Here is a 19,680-nt window from a genome sequence, read left to right on the forward strand (position 1 = left end):
TCACTCTCTCTCTCTCTCTCTCTCTCTCTCTCTCTCTCTCTCTCTCTCTCTCTCTCTCTCTCTCTCTCTCTCTCTCTCTCTCTCTCTCTCTCTCTCTCTCTCTCTCTCTCTCTCTCTCTCTCTCTCTCTCTCTCTCTCTCTTTCTCGTGCCCGCACTCTCTCTCTCTCTCTCTCTCTCTCTCCCCTCGTGTGCCAAAGCAGCTTTTTGAGCAAATGTTGTACTGGGTGGTTCGTTTGCCATTGCCTTCCCAGCAGTATTTTGGGTAGGAATATGTAATTTGGCCACAGTCAGGATAGCTCTCCCACTCTTTATGAAGGACACCGTGGGGATCTTTAATGTCTATCAACTCATGTCAGACGGGACCCCCAGTTTAACATCCATCAGAGGGAAAACACGCACATTGATTAATCACCGTTAATAAATAATCTTCGATTCCATGTTGTATTTATACGTTTAAAATGTAAAAATATAAAGTGAGATTTCCAATAATTCTTCTTCTTCTTCTTCTTCTTTCGGCTGTTCCCGTTAGGGGTCGCCACAGCGGATCATCCATATGATCCGCATAGTGATTTGGCACATGTTTTACGCCGGATGCCCTTCCTGACGCAACCCTGGTCGCCTCTTACGACACAGGGATATGAGATTTCCAATAATTACCTTTTTAAAAAAAATTTTTAAAGTGAATTTTGGAGCCATTTTACTTTATGTTCCATGTACCATATTATTTAATTATATCGGGTTGGAAAAGAAAATCTGTCTTTCCAAATTTTTTCCAAGTCAAGAGAGATTTCGACATATTTATTTAGGCCAGGAGTTCCATTCGTTGAATATGTAATCAGATTTTGAATATCAACTTTTAATAAGCTTCTATGACACATAATTCAATCTTGGCAGGAGCCAATCACATTGCACCAAGCCTTACACAGCCAATCAGCATAAAAGGCGAACAAACGAATGGACAGCCATCTCTGTCTTGTATGTCTACGAGCAAATACCACCCATCACTTCGTTGATGGGCATAGTAAGAGAGGGAGAGAGAGAGGGGGGGATGAGAAGATGGAGGGGGAAAGAGAGAGATTGGGGAGTGAGGAGGGGGTAGGGAAAGGGAAGGGTGTTGTATGCAAAAAAATTTTGTGAGGTGAGAGGAAGGGAAGGCAGGTGTAGTGCAGTGGAGTGTGAATTATGATTCATACTATTTCATCAAAATGATTCTGCATAGAATAACAGTGAAGATGGAAACAAACTAATGTCTAAAATCCATTTTCTGCTGGTCATCTATCTATAATTCCACCAGTGTGTGTGTGTGTGTGTGTGTGTGTGTGTACGTGTGCGTGTGCGCGTGCGTGTGCGTGTGCGTGTGCGTGTGTGTGTGTGTGTGTGTGTGTGTGTGTGTGTGTGTGTGTGTGTGTGTGTGTGTGAGACTGTGACTGTGACCGCTGTTTCTCAACAACCACTGGTCCGATCTAATTGAAACTTGCCAGGTATATTGCTGGGGACCTGAGGATGTGCCTTTTCAAGGTTTGATATTAATCGGAGAAGTGCCTCCCAAGTTATGGCCATTTATTTACCAAATCAATGACTAGAAACGTTGCGTGGGCGTGGCCGATGGGGAAGGGAAGCTCAGTCGCGTTCCCCATTACGGGTTTCAACGTAGGGCTTCCGGAGAGTGATGACTTCGTGTATTCTAATAATTTCTCGATTTCTTATGTGCATTTATAGATAAACAATGCCCCAAGTTATGATCGTTTTCATATTAGACGGTGCATAAATTTCGGTAACATCAGAGTGAGCTGGTGTGCTACGAACCAGGAAGTATTTTTTTCTCTCTTCTCTTCTCTTCTCTTCTCTTTTTCCTTGCGATGACATTGCGAAAAGGCAAAATACGTTGGCGCTAATTGAATATTTGGGCATTAAAACTAAATTGCGAATAATCGTAACTGCGAATAATATGCGAACTTCCGGGCCACGCACGTACGGGCATGCGAGAGCGAAGAAACGGCCTGTGTGGTTGTTGTTTCTTGCTCGCGGTTTGAATATTTATTTATTTATTTATTTTTTATGGGCACGTACTCGTACTATAAATACCACCCAGAGACAAACACCGGCCGGACATATCCGGAGCTAAAAACACTGTCCGGAGAGAAACTCCCGTCTGGACACATCCAGAGGTAAATACCATCTGGACACGTCTGAATACAAACACTGTCAAGACATAACTACCATCCGGGTACGTCCAGAGAAGAAACAGAAACAGAGGGAGAGAGATAGACAGATACAGAGACACAGGTAGGGTGAGGGACTTACCAGAGAGAATATGTTATGCTTTATGAACAATACACACACACAATTTTTTTTTTTAGTACTTGGCCAATAGACAATTTTTCATTAATCGGTTGATTGGAATCAGTGTGATTACCGACAACAATACGTCCTGTATGCAACACAAAAACCTTGAGTGGCTTTCACCCTTGTTTTAGGGGAATTTCAATGAACAAATTTTTAAAAAAAAACAGTGTTGCTTTATATCAGAGTTGTGCTGCCAATCGTCATTTGATGGGTGGAAAAAATTTGGTTCTGTAATTTAGAAAACACGTTAATACAGCAAACGACTGAGAAATCGGGTGTTACCAAAGGTATTTTGCTTTGAAACTCACAAAGAGAAACCATATAATCTCTGTAAAGCACACTGAGTCATATAAAATAACTAATTTAGAATTGCATGTCCCTCCAGCTTGAAGCAACTGCCGACTGTACATCACAATCGGGCCATGAACTGCACTGCCATCGACAGTAGGGCGCTTGGCAAGTGGCTTAAGCACTCAACCAAGCACTCCAATTAAATAGTTGATAAACGGTTCGCTTGGCAAGCAATTAGCAATCACCGAACCGTCATGTTAAACACACACCTCCCAGAGATGCCCGAAATGTCAAATATGTCTGAATTGGACAAAATACCACCTTTTTTTGAGCAGTCGGAACTGCTGCTAAGTTCAATTCTGGAGCTTAAATTTTGTACTTTGGCTTGGTTTAAGAGATTCTCGAGGTTATGACATGAGCGGAAAAGAAATAAAGCCTTGTGTAAGCCTGAACACTGGTGTCTCCGGGCATTTATAAGCATTGCAATGTATCCAGCGATTCGTAGGTACGATGAACAGCCACTCGCCTCATGGCTTCGGCACCGCCGCCCATCTGCTCCCCAAGTGCAGAAGCACATGGTTCACGAGATAGCCGCGTAATCTCATCCACGGCGCCACGGACCCAGGTGAGTTCAGACTGCGCGCCTGCGAAACCCGTGCACCGTACACACGTAACTAAGCATGCAGGCACGTACACGCCCCCATGGAGAGTCATTTGTACCCATATGTACCACATCCGTGTGTACTGTCTACGTACCTCTTCGTTTGCAGAAAATGCTGACAACTAATATATTGCAGCAACTATTAATATGTTTATGTTGATATTTTGGAATGAAAGAAGATTGTACAGTGGACTGTATCGCCATAGCTTGCAAAAGCAGCTTATAGGGCACGGCAAATTATAAGCACCAACAAACAAACTTCAGTACATCACTGGTAATGAAGGTTGTGGTAAAGTTTCATTGAAATTGTGTGTAATTTTGGAGAAGCGAGCAAATACCTATGTTTTTTTTTTGGGGGGGGGGGTCTGGTCGGGTACCTGGCCGCCTCGTGCGGTCTGGTCGACCCGCACTTGTGAGCTCGGGAACCGTGGAACAGCTTTACGACGAACCAGGCACACCAAGGACGGTGGGACTTGAACCCACAACCAACGACGCACCAGGCACCAAGGATCGAGGGCGAAGAGACAGACGCCAACCAGCACGATCCAACCACGAACCAAAAGCGAGACGAGACCCCCGTCTGTCAGCATCGTGCTGTCAATCCTCATCTCCTCGTGCTGGGTCGAGGGATCCGGCTCTCTGGTAACTCCCCCTCTCATTGGTCGAGGGGGCGTCGGGTGATCGGTGTCCTCTCCTCATTGGACGAGGCCACCTCCGGTCTCTGTGGGCTGTTGTGGTGTCCGCCTCTGATTGGACCGAAGAGACATTCTTTCTTCTTGGGGTGGAGCCAGAGCTCTGAAGCGCCTTTGTCTTCCCCGTGTCGACAGGGAAGACATTCTTTCTTGATGGGGCGGAGTTGGAGCTGAAGCGATCTCACCCCTCATTGGATGAGAGGAACATTCCATCTTGCTGGGGCGGAGTCGGCTCTGAAGCGATGGAAACTCCGTCTATATTCGTGGCCTTGAACACGTGCGTAATGGAGCTGAAGGAGTGGAGGGGATTGATGTAGAAAACTAACTAGAAAGAAACTCACAGCGTACACATGAAATTTCCATTCGACATAAGCCAGGGATTCTAACTATCCACATATACTTAACGAAATAACTAAACTTTGGGTCAGCTGTATGTGTGAATGTGAATGGTTTCCAGATTCGTAACAATATAACGTGTCCACCAACCAGCATTCAAACTTTTGTTCCAATATTCAAATGGTTATTTATAGATGGGGTTTTTTTACATGCTGCCTTGTTTCCGAGCAACCACTGAAATTGGTTAAAAAAAGTCTTTATAAATAAATATTTTTTATTTTATAAAAAATATTTTTATTTTATAAAATATATCTTTATAAAATATTTTTACTATTCATATTGTATTTCACTTAATCTATTTGGTGTCGTTTTATGATCTTAAAGAAAACTTGTTTTAATCTACTAATTGTAGCTCTGTGTTAGTAAACGTCTAGTTGGGTTAATCTATTGGTAAGTTCTGTGCTGTGTGTAGTTTCTCACGGTCCTCATGATTTCACCTGCAACTGTACCATAGAATAACTTCGAAGGAATGTTTCTGTCTAAGAAAGGTATCTGTACCACGTGGAATGGAAAAGCATGTCGTTAATTAAATAATTTGGTGTGAAATTTATTCTTATTGATATCGATTTGTAATTCCAAAAAAGAAGCTGAAATGAGTTTGGTTTTCCTTTATAAATTCGAGTTCTTTTGGATATACAATCATCACGAAGCTGATCAAATACAAACCCATCATTGATTGTTCATAAATCATCAATTTATATAAAGATGTTTGCACACCTTCGCGCAGTTAGTTTATTCCTGCACTGGTTCTGGACCCAATCACACTCGTACATGTACAGGAATAGATTCACAAAGGGACTGGATTTGAACCCATGGGTATCCACACTGTCTGTTGGAGTATCTTGTTACCAAATGTAAAGAAACTGTATTTAGAAGAAATCAAACACTTTCTCTAAGTATATTTTTTGAAAAATTCCATGAATGTTGATTTTCCTTTTCAGACCAGTTTGCTCTTTTGTGATCGATTGTAATGTATACTTTATTACTTCCTGTAAATTCCTTATCTAAAACACACACACACACACACACACACACACACACACACACACACACACACACACACACACACACACACACACACACACACACACACACACACACACACATTATTGTAGATATCCCCACTATTTTAACATTAAAGCTTAAAATAACGATTATGAAACATTTTGTACAGAGTGGTAAGGTGTCGTGGTGGTGGTCGTGATAAAATGTTGTTGAGGAAGGCTTGCTGGTCATGTCTAGAAGTACAGTGTAATGTACATTGTGATTTCGTAAAAGGATTTACTGATGAACGATGTGTAGGATGTGTTGTAGCTTGAAGCCTTCAACCAACTTGTTTCTTGAAGGCAGAATTAATTTCATTCAACCAGTTGAGAAGGTAAGTAAACAAGCAATTTTTCTATCCATGGGACTGTTTGCATGTCGCTGTACATTGTGTGACCAGATGAAGCAAGACAAACAGTGGCTGGAAGAGCAGGGTCTGCGACTGGCAGCAGAGCGGGAGCAGACAGACCGCCTTCTCTCAGCCTGTGAAGGCGAGCGCTCAAATGTCCAGCAACAAGCCCAACGTCTGCAGGTTCTTTACATCCCTGTCACACTTTCGTGTGCAAGCCTTTGTGTCAAGTTTGTATGTAAATGTGTATTTACCAAAGGCCCTAGTGATTAGGCACATACATAGTAGATAACTGAAAGATAGCCACACTGTGTCACAAAACACAAGGCTCCTTGATCGATCGGTGTCCAACCGGTAGTCGGATGTAGTTCAAACTTGCATTTATTTATGGGATAATACCAGCACGGCACGACACGGTTTTCAACAGAGCAAATGGTGACCCACTCTTCTCTCTGCTCCCCTCTCTCACTGTACTTTACCATTTGTATACTCAAGAGTAAGAACATCCACAAAAGCCCCTCTTCTATAAACTGCCCATAATGACGAGATGGTTCTCTAACCGGAAGCCGCTAAAATTGCTCGCTAACACGGGATGGTTCAACGTCTGGAAGTAACCAGACATTTCCTGAAATCCCACGATCTTTCCACATAACATAAAGTCTAACTACAATATTAGAACGTGATCATGAAGTTTTTTTTTTTTTTTTTTTTTTTTTTTTGTATACCTTGGTCGAGGCTCGTATGAGAGCTAACACACAACTCACAGCAAGGAGGCATGAGACAAGAGGGGCGGGAGTGAAAGGGACAAAACATTGGGGAACAGACACAGGTGAAATGTGGAAGGGAGAGGGATGGGGATGGGACGGGGAACATGGCGAGGGGAAGATGGACATTAAAGGGACTTTCAGGAAGGAAAGCAGGAGAATTGAAGGAAGTGGGCTTGGGTGGATTATCGGGGGTAGAAAAGATCGAGGATTTGGATGGGGGAAGATAAGAGGAGGTGGTGAACACCTGTTTTGAAAGCCTGGAGGGAAGAATGGGAAAGAATAGAGTGAAGAAGTTTATTCCAAAGGCGGGAAAAAAGAGGAATGAAAGAGTGAAGATGAGGAGTGATTCGTGATTTTGGTAGTTTTACCAGAAGGGGGATGTTGGCGGACCTTGAGCGCCCTGTGGAAATGTGGTTGGGACAAATCGCAGAGAGAGCAGGGGGGGCAAGGCTGGAGAGGAGTCGGTAGAAGACAGAAAGACCACCGACCAACCTGCGGTGATTGAGTGAGAGGCCCAAAGACTCAGCTTCATTGCGGGAGATGCCAATGATCTTAAAAGCCCTGGTTTCGACAGCGTGAAGTCGAGAAAGGTTGGAGGCAGGAGCACCAGCCCAGAGGGGAGAGCAGTACTCCATCAGGCTACGGACAAAAGCTTTGTAAGTGGTCAGGAGCTCAAGAGGGCCGAGGAAGGACTTAGCACGACGGAGGATTCCCAGTCGGCGACTGGCTTTTGAGGCAAGGTTGGAAATGTGACTTTCCCAGGAAAGGTCATGGCAGATAGTGAGACCCAGAAGCTTGAAAGAAAAGACTTCTTCCAGAGGATTGTTGAGAAAGTGGATGGGGGGGTTTTGTAAACGGTCCTTTCGAAGAGACATAGTGAGAGTGTGAGATTTGTCTGGATTGAGAGACATGTTCCACGTGTTGGACCAGTTTGTGATTTTATCCAGATCTGCAGTGAGCGAAGAAGCTGCTGCTTGCCGGTCTGAGGGATGACAGATGGTACGGCAGAGGGTGGAGTCATCGGCAAAGAGAAATAGAGGATTTTCCAGAGAGTCCGAGAGATCATTGATGAAAACCAGAAAAAGAACAGGGCCCAGAACGCTACCTTGAGGAACTCCAGCCTGCACAGGAAGAGGGGATGAAAGAACTCCATTTAGGGCCACACGTTGACTGCGACAGGAGAGGAAGTCTGCGAGCCATGAGTGGAGATGGCCTTGAATACCATGGGAAGAGAGTTTGGTGAGTAGGGCAGGGTGCCAGACTGTGTCAAAAGCATGTGATATGTCCAGGGATACGGCTCGGATTTCCTGTCTGGCATTGAGGACCTCCATCCATTGATGGGAGAGCAGTAGCAGCATATCTAGGGTAGAGTGACCTGGTCTGAAACCAAATTGATGATTGGAAATCAAGCCATTGGAGAAGAGGAAGGATTTCATGTCTGAAGCGATGATGGATTCCATAACCTTGCTGATGATTGGGAGAAGGCTGATTGGTCTATAGTTACAGGGATCTGTTTTTGCACCTTTTTTATGCAGGGCAGTGATGTTAGCAGATTTCCAAGCAGATGGCAGATGACCTTGGGAAAATGAGAGGGTGAATAGAACAGAGAGAGGGTGAGCAAGAGCAGAAGAGCAGGCTTTGAGGACACGTGGGCTGATGCCGTCTGGACCGGTGGCAGAATCTGGCTCGAGGTTTGAAAGCAAGCTCTCCACCTTGTCAGGAGAAAAGGATACAGAGTCCAGGGACAGTTGGGTGCGACTGGGTAAAGTGGGTAGAGATAGTGATGGGTTTGGGACACAAGATTTAGCTGCAAACACCGAGTTTAGACATTCAGCTTTATCACGTGTGGAATCAGCAGTGCGGCCATTTGAGGTAAGGGAGGGGATGGAGGGGGAACATACACCAGAAACAGTTTTGATTAAACGCCACCAGGATTTTGAGGAGGGAGAGAGGTTTGAGAGTTCAGACTTGAGATGAGAAAGATGTTGTTTTCTGGCTCTCCTGAGGGTAGCTACACACTTGTTCCGAGCTTTGTGGAAAGAACTGAGATTGCCCTCAGTTGGGTTTGCTTTCCATGAGGCAAAGGCAAGTTGTTTCAGGACAACTGCCTCGCCACAAGCTTCAGTAAACCAAGGGCGGGAGGAAGGGTAAGACAACTGAACACGAGAGGGGATAAATCTGTGCATGAGGGAGAGCAAGTTTCTTTGAAAGAATTCCCAGGATGAGTTGATGTTTGAGAAAGTAGTGATAGGAGACCAGTCTGTAAGTTTGATGGCTGCTCGGAGACCCTGCCAGTCGGCTTGAGTGAAATGCCAGACTCGACGGCGGTGAGGTGGTTCTCTGATAACAGCCAGAGAGATGTCCACTTTAACAAGGACGTGGTCAGAAGAACCAATTGGGGCGAAGGAAGAGCAGCAGATATTGTCAGGGAAATTTGTCAAAATCAGATCCAGAAGAGATGGAGTACCATTGGTTGAGATCCGGGTCGGGAAGTTGACCGATTGAGTCAGTCCCAATGAGTCACAGAAAGCTTTTGCTGATGTCCCATGGCAGGTGAGAGAGGTACCCACACCTAGCCAACTGGCGTGATGACAATTGAAGTCGCCACATAAGAGGAAGAGAGAGTTTGGATGAGAAGATAGAAGATGGTCCATGTTTTCGGAGAGTGAGGTGTAGATGGAGTCATCACTGTTCGGTGGACGGTACAGTACACATATAAACATGAGGTGGGAGTGGAGGGGAAGCCGAAGCCAGAGGTATTCCTGGGGGTGTGGGGGAGTGAGAGCAGTGCAGGGAGAGTGAGGAATAGAGTCTTTGATGAAGAGAGCAACACCTCCACCAGGACGAGGCTCAGGTCTGTCATACCGTAAGAGGGAGTAACCAGGGAGAGATACTTGGGAGTCAGACACGTCTTGGGAGAGGAAAGTTTCTGTTAGGCAGATAATGTCTGGTTTGTCAGTGGCAACCTGCATGGAAAGATCTTAAAGGTTTGAGCGAAGGCCCCGGATATTTGAGGTCCACACTTTTAATGAAGAGGTAGGGGAGGAGGCTTTGGGTGCAGGAGGTGGAGGGGCGGGGAGGGTAGGAAGAGGGATGAGGGGGGAGGTAAGGAGGGTTGCTGAAGGAGTGTGGGGTATTGCAGAATAGCGAGGGGAGGGGCCGAATGAGGAGGAGAAAAGGCTCTGTGGTGCTGGGAGAGAGGGGGGACAAGAGACAAGGAAGATGGCAGTTGAGTATTTGAGGAGGTGGAGTGAAGAGATGTAGGTGAGAGGGCAGTGGAGGGAGGCAGGTTGGTGGATGAGAGGGGGGGCAACTTAGAGAAGGAAAAGTTGTTATTATTATTATTATTTTTTTTGTTTGTTTGTTTAACTCCACATTTTAATTTTTCGGCCGAGGACATTTATTCTTGGTATGTGAAACATCCTGCAACCCATACCTACATAAAACGGACTTTTTGGAATGCCATCCGCATTTTCCATCCAATCATCACGTAACTTTGTTTCTCCAAGGGTAGGCGCTCCCACGTTGAAAGTTTCGTATCAACCGCTCAAGCGGTTGTGGAGAAAATAAATAAAAGTGAAAAACTGAGGACCTCATTCGATGTTTGACATGGTCAGGGATGGCTGTGAAAACCTATTACTAGTTTGTTTATTTTTTTTTGTATACAAAGTCGAGGCTCGTGGAAGAGCTTGAACACAGAATGGATCAGGACGCAACATCACAAAAGGAAATGCAGGAGAAGAGGGAATGCCAACAGCAGGGCTGATGGAGAAAATTGACAGACAGACAAACGACGGATGCGGGCAATGATGAAGGAAGGGGCGAATGCAAGGGGTGGATAAGATGGATACATAGGCATAATTCGAGGTTGGGGGGGGGGTTAAATGGGGGTGGAAAAGATCATGGTTTTGGATCGGGGTTGGTCTGAGACGGTGGTGAACAGCTGTCTTGAAGACTTTGAGGGAAGAAAGAGAAGAGAATGTGGAAGGTGGTTTCACAGGTGAGAAAAAAGAGGAACGAATGAGTGGAGGTGAACAGTGATCCTCAATATAGGCAGTTTCACTAAAAAGGAGCTGCTGGTGAACCGCGTGTGCCCTGCAGATATCTGGAGGATTGGGGGTGGGGGTTACAAATACAGAGAGGACAGAGGGTGAAAGACCAGAAGGGATGCAATTGAAGAATGGGAAATTGATCGGCCCATAGACTCTGCTTCATTGAGGGAGATTTCAATAATCTTGAAGGCCTTGGTTTCCACAAGCTGTGCAAGGAGTGAGGCAGGGGAGCCAGACCAGAAGGGAGAGCAGTACTCCATCAAGCTGCAGATGAAAGCCTTGTAGGTGGCAGGGAGTGTGCGGGGCAGGGGCGAAGCCGGGAGGGTGCGGGGCAGGGGCGAAGCCGGGAGGGTGCGGGGCAGGGGCGAAGCCGGGGGGTGCGGGGCAGGGGCGAAGCCGGGGGGTGCGGGGCAGGGGCGAAGCCGGGGGTGCGGGGCAGGGCGAAGCCGGGAGGGTGCGGGACAGGGGCGAAGCCGGGGGTGCGGGACAGGGGCGAAGCCGGGAGGGTGCGGGACAGGGGCGAAGCCGGGGGTGTGGGGCAGGGGCGAAGCCGGGGGTGCGGGGCAGGGCGAAGCCGGGAGGGTGCGGGACAGGGGCGAAGCCGGGGGGTGCGGGACAGGGGCGAAGCCGGGAGGGTGCGGGACAGGGCGAAGCCGGGAGGGTGCGGGGCAGGGGCGAAGCCGGGAGGGTGCGGGGCAGGGGCGAAGCCGGGAGGGTGCGGGGCAGGGGCGAAGCCGGGAGGGTGCGGGACAGGGGCGAAGCCGGGGGGTGCGGGGCAGGGGCGAAGCCGGGGGTGCGGGGCAGGGGCGAAGCCGGGAGGGTGCGGGACAGGGGCGAAGCCGGGGGGTGCGGGACAGGGGCGAAGCCGGGAGGGTGCGGGACAGGGGCGAAGCCGGGAGGGTGCGGGGCAGGGGCGAAGCCGGGAGGGTGCGGGACAGGGGCGAAGCCGGGAGGGTGCGGGGCAGGGGCGAAGCCGGGAGGGTGCGGGGCAGGGGCGAAGCCGGGAGGGTGCGGGGCAGGGGCGAAGCCGGGAGGGTGCGGGACAGGGGCGAAACCGTGAGGGTGCGGGGCGAGAGGGAAGCAGAGACCGGGTCTGACGAGGGGGAAGCAGATCAGTGGGAGGATACTTACCTGGAGGAGTTTGACACCATGAAATCATGAATGAACGTGAAGGGGAATTTATTGTCGTATTCACACAACCTCTCAAAAAGGGACGTCTCGGGATTCCCAAACTGGATAAATGGCGACAGCCTTCATGTGGGATGGTACAAGATGTTTTTGGTTGAAGGCACGGAGGAGACTTTGGTCATGCACGCAAGAGGAGCCTGGTTGAACTCAGCATTTAGGAGTGAAGAGGTTTTGAAAAATAAGTCTTGTGAAAGAGAAAAGAAAGAGATTTTGATGAAGAAGAAGAAGAATACATGGGTTGTTCCTGATGGAGTAGTAAGGAGAGAGGGATTTTAAAATTCACTTTTAGAAGCGTTTCTTTTAATGTTATTAAGAGCTTTTGAAGGAAGAGACATTTTATTCAGTGAAGATTAATTTTGGGGATATTGAAAAGGAGAGGGAGGGCATAGGGAATGACGGAGTAAGGCCGAGGTCACATTTGCCACAGCGGCCGTGGGGTCTCCAAAATCTACGGCCACTAACAATTATACGGCGGCCGCAGTATTTCCACGGTCACACAATGTAGCAGTCACATATGCTTTTATTTTTCGGGGAGCCGCACGGCGTATTTATAAATTGTGGAGACCGATAACGTGGGGTTGCCGTACAGTCTTTGATTTGATGTCGTACGGTGACCTTCGAGCGTTCCTGCGGCGGCCATAGAATTTTCAAGGCAGACGCAAGGTGCCCGCAGGTGGACCGCAGGGGGGGCCCTAAGGCGAACGTGCGGCCAGACGGACAGTAACGAATGAGTTAATTTTTTTTTACCAGTTTTTTTTTTTTTCGGCTTGTCGAATTGCTACGGCGAACGTAGAAATGAAAAAAGTTATAACTCCGCGTTATAAATCCACGGCGACCTTACGGCCTGTAAAAGATAGCCATACGTCGTAGGGCCACCCTGAGGCCACCTCAGAAACTCTGCGGCCGCCGCACGTTTCTGTCAATTCAGAGGGCGTATGGCTGCCGTATCCTCGCCGTAGAGCAAATGTGACTTCGGCCTTAGGTCTTAAATTGTGGAGACCGAAAACATGGGGTTGCCATACGGTCTTTGATTTGATGTCGCACGGTGACCTTAAGGGGGCCCTGCGGCAGCCATAGAATTTAAGGCAGAAGCAAGGTAGCCTCAAGGTGCCCGCAAGGTGACCGCAGGGGGCCCTAAGGCGAACGTGCGGCCAGACGGACGGTAACGAATGGGTTAATTTTATTTATTTTTTTTACCAGTTTTTTTTTTTTTGGCTTGTCGAATTGCTGCGGCGAACGTAGAAATGAAAAAAGTTATAACTCCGCGTTATAATTCCACGGCGACCTTACGACCTGTAAAGTATAGCCAAACGGCGTAGGGCCACCCTGAGGCCACCGCAGAAACTCTGCGGCCAGATAATAACAAAAAGGAGTGAAAATGAAGCACGTGGGATCAAAAAGGGAGGCAGAAGCAACAACCCGACTGACTCGAGTCGGCCAGACTTTACCAGGGACATGAACTCGATGATTCAACACAATAAGATATGGTTTAGCACAGACAATTGGAAAACACGAGCAGCAAAACAGGAATACAAATAAAACAGTAAAACATAACGTATCTGATCCAGGAAAGTTAGCTTTGATTAACCGGAAGGAGGGACTGCCGATCCGACATCCACGTGCGGCAAACCCGGAACTTTATAATAAACATCTCAACTCAACAAGCATTATACAGTCATATAAAATCAACAATGAATTCCACATCAAATCCTAAATGTACACTACACCGATACATTGTCAACTTGTGACGTACTGGTGTTTTACCCAATTTCCATTTCATGCTTTTCTGTAGTTCTTTGACTTTAATGATGTAGGTATTGTGAGTGAATGTTCTACAAATAAAGGACCTTACTTCTGCTGGTGGTTTGTCATGGCTTGATGCAGGAACAGCTGGTGGAAATAGAACGACAGCATGCAGAGCAGAACAAGGACCTGGAGGCAAAAGGGCGTCGGGAGGGCGAGCGTACAGCTGAGCAGCTTCTGATGTCTCGTGATCGTGCACACAGACAGAGAATACGTGGCCTCGAGGAGCAGGTGAACCAACCATGGTCATCTAATCCTGTCCCTTTACCCACACAGTTTGCATGCTTGTAATTCACCTGCTGCTAAGACCATGACACACCTTTGATCTGCAAATAATCTACTATAAATGGTGTGTGTGTGTGTGTGTGTGTGTGTGTGTGTGTGTGTGTGTGTGTGTGTGTGTGTGTGTGTGTGTGTGTGTGTGTGTGTGTGTGTGTGTGTGTGTGTGTGTGTGTGTGTGTGTGTGTGTGTGTGTGTGTGTGTGTGTGTGTGTGTGTGGGGCATGTTTTTATGGAGTTCTACTGGAGTGTTCTGATGTGCAGTGTGATGCACCAAAATGATCGTCATGATCTCCTGAGTTGATTCGGCTAATTAACGACAAAGAACCCGGAAGAATTCCCATGTTTTAAACACCACACCATGTTCAGGTGCATGGAGCAACTTAATAGGTCCTTCCACGGTATGGCATTTTAATTACAAAATAAATCACAAAAATAATGATAACATTGTAACGAAGCATACATCAACACTCGTCAGAGTAACAACAGCAATAATAATGATCGTATAATCCCCGCCCTGACCCAAGCTCATCTGTGCTTGGTGAAACGCAAACTAATGCTCAAGCAGTGCAGCAGGCTGGTTGGTTTGTCACAAGGCCGTGGAGACCAATGAAAACTTGGTCGAATGGACCAAAGGCCCCACTTTTTAAGTTAAATGTTTTGGTTACCTATCTGCTTAAGTGGTGATTAACTTAGTTGGTCTCAAACTTATGCCAGTGATAAAATTCAGGACTGACTTTTATTTTGCTTTATTTCACGTCACAGGTCCACAAGAGCTCCACGTGGTTGTTGTTGTGGTTCTTGTTGGGGGTTGATTACCCGAACAAAATAATATGGCTGCCATCTTGGTTTTCTGGTGGGCCTGAGACATCAGTCCTGTAGGCCTCTGCTGATTATACACCGCCCGGGTTTGTTGCGTGAGATTTCCATTGGTTTTGTTTGGGTCGAGTGTTACTAACGATGAGGGACCCTGAAAAATCTAATCAGATGTTGAATAAAAAATATTGGTAAGGTTTAATCAAGAAGAGTTGAGTGGACAGAGGAGGTGAAAAGTATTCCTTTTGTGTCACAGGTTGTGACCAGAGTGCAGTCATTCTTTTGAATAAACGACATGAAACTTCCCCTGAATAGCAAGAATAGGCAAATTATGAATGATGCCATCTACATTTTACACATGGGGTCAACATTCTGTTGTTATTAGCATATGTAATAAATAGATGGCCTTCAAGCAGTACTTTCTACAAATCTCGAGCATGCCAGTGTGATTTGTTTGTTTTACATTTTTCAATGCCACCTCATGATGTGGGATATTAAGGGTGTAGCTACACCCTCCAGTCTCTTACGTCACACGATCATCACCTTTTCGTTGATTCTGAGCAGCCAAACCCCCCTCTGCTTGAACTTCCATCCTTGCATTACCCAACAGCAGTGCTCACCCTCACTCTAATCCAATTTCCAACACTTCATTGCCCTCAGTTGGAAACCTTGAAGGAGCAGTTGCAGCTGGAATTGAGAGGCAAGCAGGCGTTTGTGGCTCGTTCGGTGAAGGCTGGGCGAGAAGCCGCAAACTTGCGTCAGGACCTTGGCCGCTCTCTCGCCTCATTGGCCCGCCGAGCCGACGCCAAGGCCTTTGCCAGTGAGGCTCGTCGCCTTGACGTGTCGCTGCGCCAGGCAGAAGAAAGCAGAGACATCTCCTCTGTTGTTTGCCTCCCAGTCAAGCCACTGCGAGGCGAGCCGCTTGGACAGCCAACAGCCTCCTCCACACCCACCCGCCAGGCTCGGCTGCTAGCCGCCCGCCTAACAATAATGCCAAACAAAGACAACACTTAGCAAATTATTTGCTGGAAACTCTATGAACTCGACTCTGATTTGAGTTTCTGATTTTACATTTTCCCATTTTATCAGGACTTGTATGTGTGCTGTGTGCGGCTGTGTCCGACTTATTGCGGCACACAATCATCTCTGTGCACACCTTTCTATGACCGTGGATGCCTCAGGGGTGCAGCGCTTTGGCTGTATCCTCTGCTCTCAGCTTGTGCTCCATACACTGCTTCATCAATACGCACAATATCCGTTCATCAGAACGATCGATTCGTGTATCCTCAAGTGGGGAGAGAAACTACCTTGTGATAAATATTACATTTTTACCAATGCATATATAATATTTTCTATTCAAGATACTGCCTCACATCATTGATGACCTAAGGTGTAGCTGGGAATACATTATGCCATTGGCACATTTATCAGCTTATGTTATACACAGAATCGCTTTAGATGTCGACTGCTTCTCCTCGAAAAGGAAAGCTACTTGCAACCACTTTTACATTTAAAATTCTCACCAATCAACTACCCGGATGTGCCTCATTCACCACTCAGCTTTGGATAACCTTAGTATGTAGTCAGATTAACACAAATACATCAAGGGACTGCTGTTGAACAGATTCCCTTCAGGAATCTGCTTTGAGCTGGTTCCTCGGTGCAACACCGTTCCTCGTCGCAACACCATTCCTCGTCACGACTAGTTCCATGCTCATATGACCAAAAATATTTTGCTTGTATCATAGAGATACTGAATCACATGAGTGGTTATCGAAGGATGTGAACAGGTGCAGCTGTACCAACGATTTCCTCTTCAGATTAAATTATGCAAGATAACTTGTGATGTGATGATATATCTCGACCAAATAAGGAAATGTTTTGGATTCAGAATAATGTAAAATTCCAAACTGATCTTTCCCAATTGGTGAAAAGATTGTCCCTGGATGGCTGCTTGTTCGTCTGATTACATAATAAGGTTCTCCACCACTGGATGGTGTGTGACACACACTCTGGTGGTTAATTGCTAAGAATTTTTTTTATAGCAAAAGTTGCTGCAGTTGCTTTCCTCTTTGAGTAGAGAAGGTTGTATTATCAAGAATGATTCTCTGTGTGATTTAAACTGGCAAGTATGTCAATGGTCTGATGCTTTGTTACGCCAAACAAAAACTCTACCGGTGTGTGGTGATTATTTGAATCATCATGTACTGAGTATTTGGGCCAAATTCACTCCTTTTTTTTCCCACTCGTCTTCGTAGCAACCCTTTTTGTGTTTGAGTCCCACCTGCGCTCTTGGATCCGCTTCATTTGTGACCTGTTTCAATGTGCTGAACCAACATTATTATAACAAATGTTCGTTATTATTACAAATGTATTTGTATTGTTATCATACTTGCCAATAACTGTAATTCCAAAGTGACAACTATTCATTCATTTAACTTAAACAAACACCAATTACTCATTAAGTTGAAACAAACAATTACGAATTTAACTTACACAAACACCAATTACTCATTAAACTTACACAAACACCAATTACTCATTAAACTTACACAAACACCAATTACTCCTTTAACTGAAGCAAACACCAATTACTCATGAAACTTAAACAAACACGAATTACTCATGAAAGCAAACACCAATTATTCATTAAATTTGCACAAACACCAATTACTCATTAAACTTAAGCGAACATCAATTACTCATTAAATTTAAACAAACACCAATTACTCATTAAACTTAAGCGAACACCAATTACTCATTAAATTTAAACACCAATTACCCATTAAATTTAAACAAACACCAATTACTCATTAAACTTGCACAAACACCAATTACTCATTAAACTTACACAAACACCAATTACTCATTAAACTTACACAAACACCAATTACTCATTAAACTTACACAAACACCAATTACTCATGAACCTTCGACAAACACCAATTACTCATTAAATTTAAACAAACACCAATTACTCATTAAACTTACACAAACACCAATTACTCATTAAACTTACACAAACACCAATTACTCATTAAACTTACACAAACACCAATTACTCATTAAACTTACACAAACACCAATTACTCATGAACCTTGGACAAACACCAATTACTTATTAAATTTAAACAAACACCAATTACTCATTAAACTTACACAAACACCAATTACTCATTAAACTTACACAAACACCAATTACTCATTAAACTTACACAAACACCAATTACTCATTAAACTTAAGCAAACACCAATTACCCATGAAATTTAAACAAACACCAATTACTCATTAAACTTACACAAACACCAATTACTCATTAAACTTACACAAACACCAATTACTCATTGAACTTAAGCAAACACCAATTACTCATTGAACTTACACAAACACCAATTACTCATTAAACTTACACAAACACCAATTACTCATTTAACTTAAGCAAACACCAATTACTCATTAAACCGAAGCAAACACCAATTACTCATTAAACCGAAGCAAACACCAATTACTCATTGAACTTACACAAACACCATTTACTCATTAAACTTAAACAAACACCAATTACTCATTAAAGTTACACAAACACCAATTACTCATTAAACTTACACAAACACCAATTACTCATTAAACTTCCACAAACACCAATTACTCATTAAACTTACACAAACACCAATTACTCATGAACCTTCGACAAACACCAATTACTCATGAAATTTAAACAAACACCAATTACTCATTAAACTTACACAAACACCAATTACTCATTAAACTTAAGCAAACACCAATTACTCATGAAATTTAAACAAACACCAATTACTCATTCAACTTACACAAACACCAATTACTCATTAAACTTACACAAACAACAATTACTCATTAAACTTACACAAACACCAATTACTCATTAAACTTACACAAACACCAATTACTCATTTAACTTAAGCAAACACCAATTACTCATTAAACCGAAGCAAACACCAATTACTCATTGAACTTAAGCAAACACCAATTACTCATTTAACTTACACAAACACCAATTACTCATTAAACTTAAACAAACACCAATTACTCATTAAACTTACACAAACACCAATTACTCATTAAACTTACACAAACACCAATTACTCATTAAACTTACACAAACACCAATTACTCATTAAACTTACACAAACACCAATTACTCATTAAACTTACACAAACACCAATTACTCATGAACCTTCGACAAACACCAATTACTCATTAAATTTAAACAAACACCAATTACTCATTAAACTTACACAAACACCAATTACTCATTAAACTTAAGCAAACACCAATTACTCATGAAATTTAAACAAACACCAATTACTCATTAAACTTACACAAACACCAATTACTCATTGAACTTAAACAAACACCAATTACTCATAAAATTTAAACAAACACCAATTACTCATTAAACTTAAGCAAACACCAATTACTCATTAAACTTAAGCAAACACCAATTACTCATTAAACTTAAACAAACACCAATTACTCATTAAACTTAAACAAACACCAATTACTCATTAAACTTAAACAAACACCAATTACTCATTAAACTTACACAAACACCAATTACTCATTTAACTTAAGCAAACACCAATTACTCTTTAAACCGAAGCAAACACCAATTACTCATTGAACTTAAGCAAACACCAATTACTCATTGAACTTAAAGAAACACCAATTACTCATTAAATTTAAACAAACACCAATTACTCATTAAACTTAAGCGAACATCAATTACTCATGAAACTTGCACAAACACCAATTACTCATTAAATTTAAACAAACACCAATTACTCATTAAATTTAAACAAACACCAATTACTCATTAAATTTAAACAAACACCAATTACTCATTAAACTTAAGCGAACATCAATTACTCATTAAACTTGCACAAATACCAATTACTCATTAAATTTAAACAAACACCAATTACTCATTAAATTAAACACCAATTACTCATTAA

At 44.2% G+C, this 19,680-nt stretch overlaps 1 protein-coding gene and 1 long non-coding RNA gene across 9 annotated transcripts in view; one reads left to right on the top strand and one right to left on the bottom strand.

Annotated features, from left to right (window-relative positions):
* The window catches only part of LOC147016310 (uncharacterized), an 84,662-nt gene extending 69,236 nt beyond the window's left edge, over positions 1-15,426 (bottom strand). For both annotated transcript variants that reach the window (XR_015049644.1, XR_015049643.1), the window contains exons 1-2: positions 15,305-15,426; positions 13,640-13,719 (exon numbers count right to left, since the gene is read on the bottom strand). This is a non-coding gene — a long non-coding RNA (uncharacterized LOC147016310). The remainder of the gene's footprint in view (positions 1-13,639; positions 13,720-15,304) is intronic.
* Positions 1-16,217, top strand: part of CROCC (ciliary rootlet coiled-coil, rootletin) — a 144,995-nt gene extending 128,778 nt beyond the window's left edge. For all 7 annotated transcript variants that reach the window (XM_085847735.1, XM_085847730.1, XM_085847733.1 and 4 more), the window contains 3 exons: positions 5,832-5,963; positions 13,672-13,821; positions 15,345-16,217. In XM_085847735.1, coding sequence (XP_085703861.1) covers positions 5,832-5,963; positions 13,672-13,821; positions 15,345-15,698 — 636 coding nt within the window. In that variant the 3' untranslated portion in view covers positions 15,699-16,217. The remainder of the gene's footprint in view (positions 1-5,831; positions 5,964-13,671; positions 13,822-15,344) is intronic.
* Positions 16,218-19,680: the final 3,463 nt, after the last annotated feature.

Source organism: Eptatretus burgeri, chromosome 11 (assembly GCF_056783735.1).
Source record: "Eptatretus burgeri isolate ZD-2024b chromosome 11, Ebu_testis_v1, whole genome shotgun sequence".
Classification (NCBI taxonomy): domain Eukaryota; kingdom Metazoa; phylum Chordata; class Myxini; order Myxiniformes; family Myxinidae; genus Eptatretus; species Eptatretus burgeri.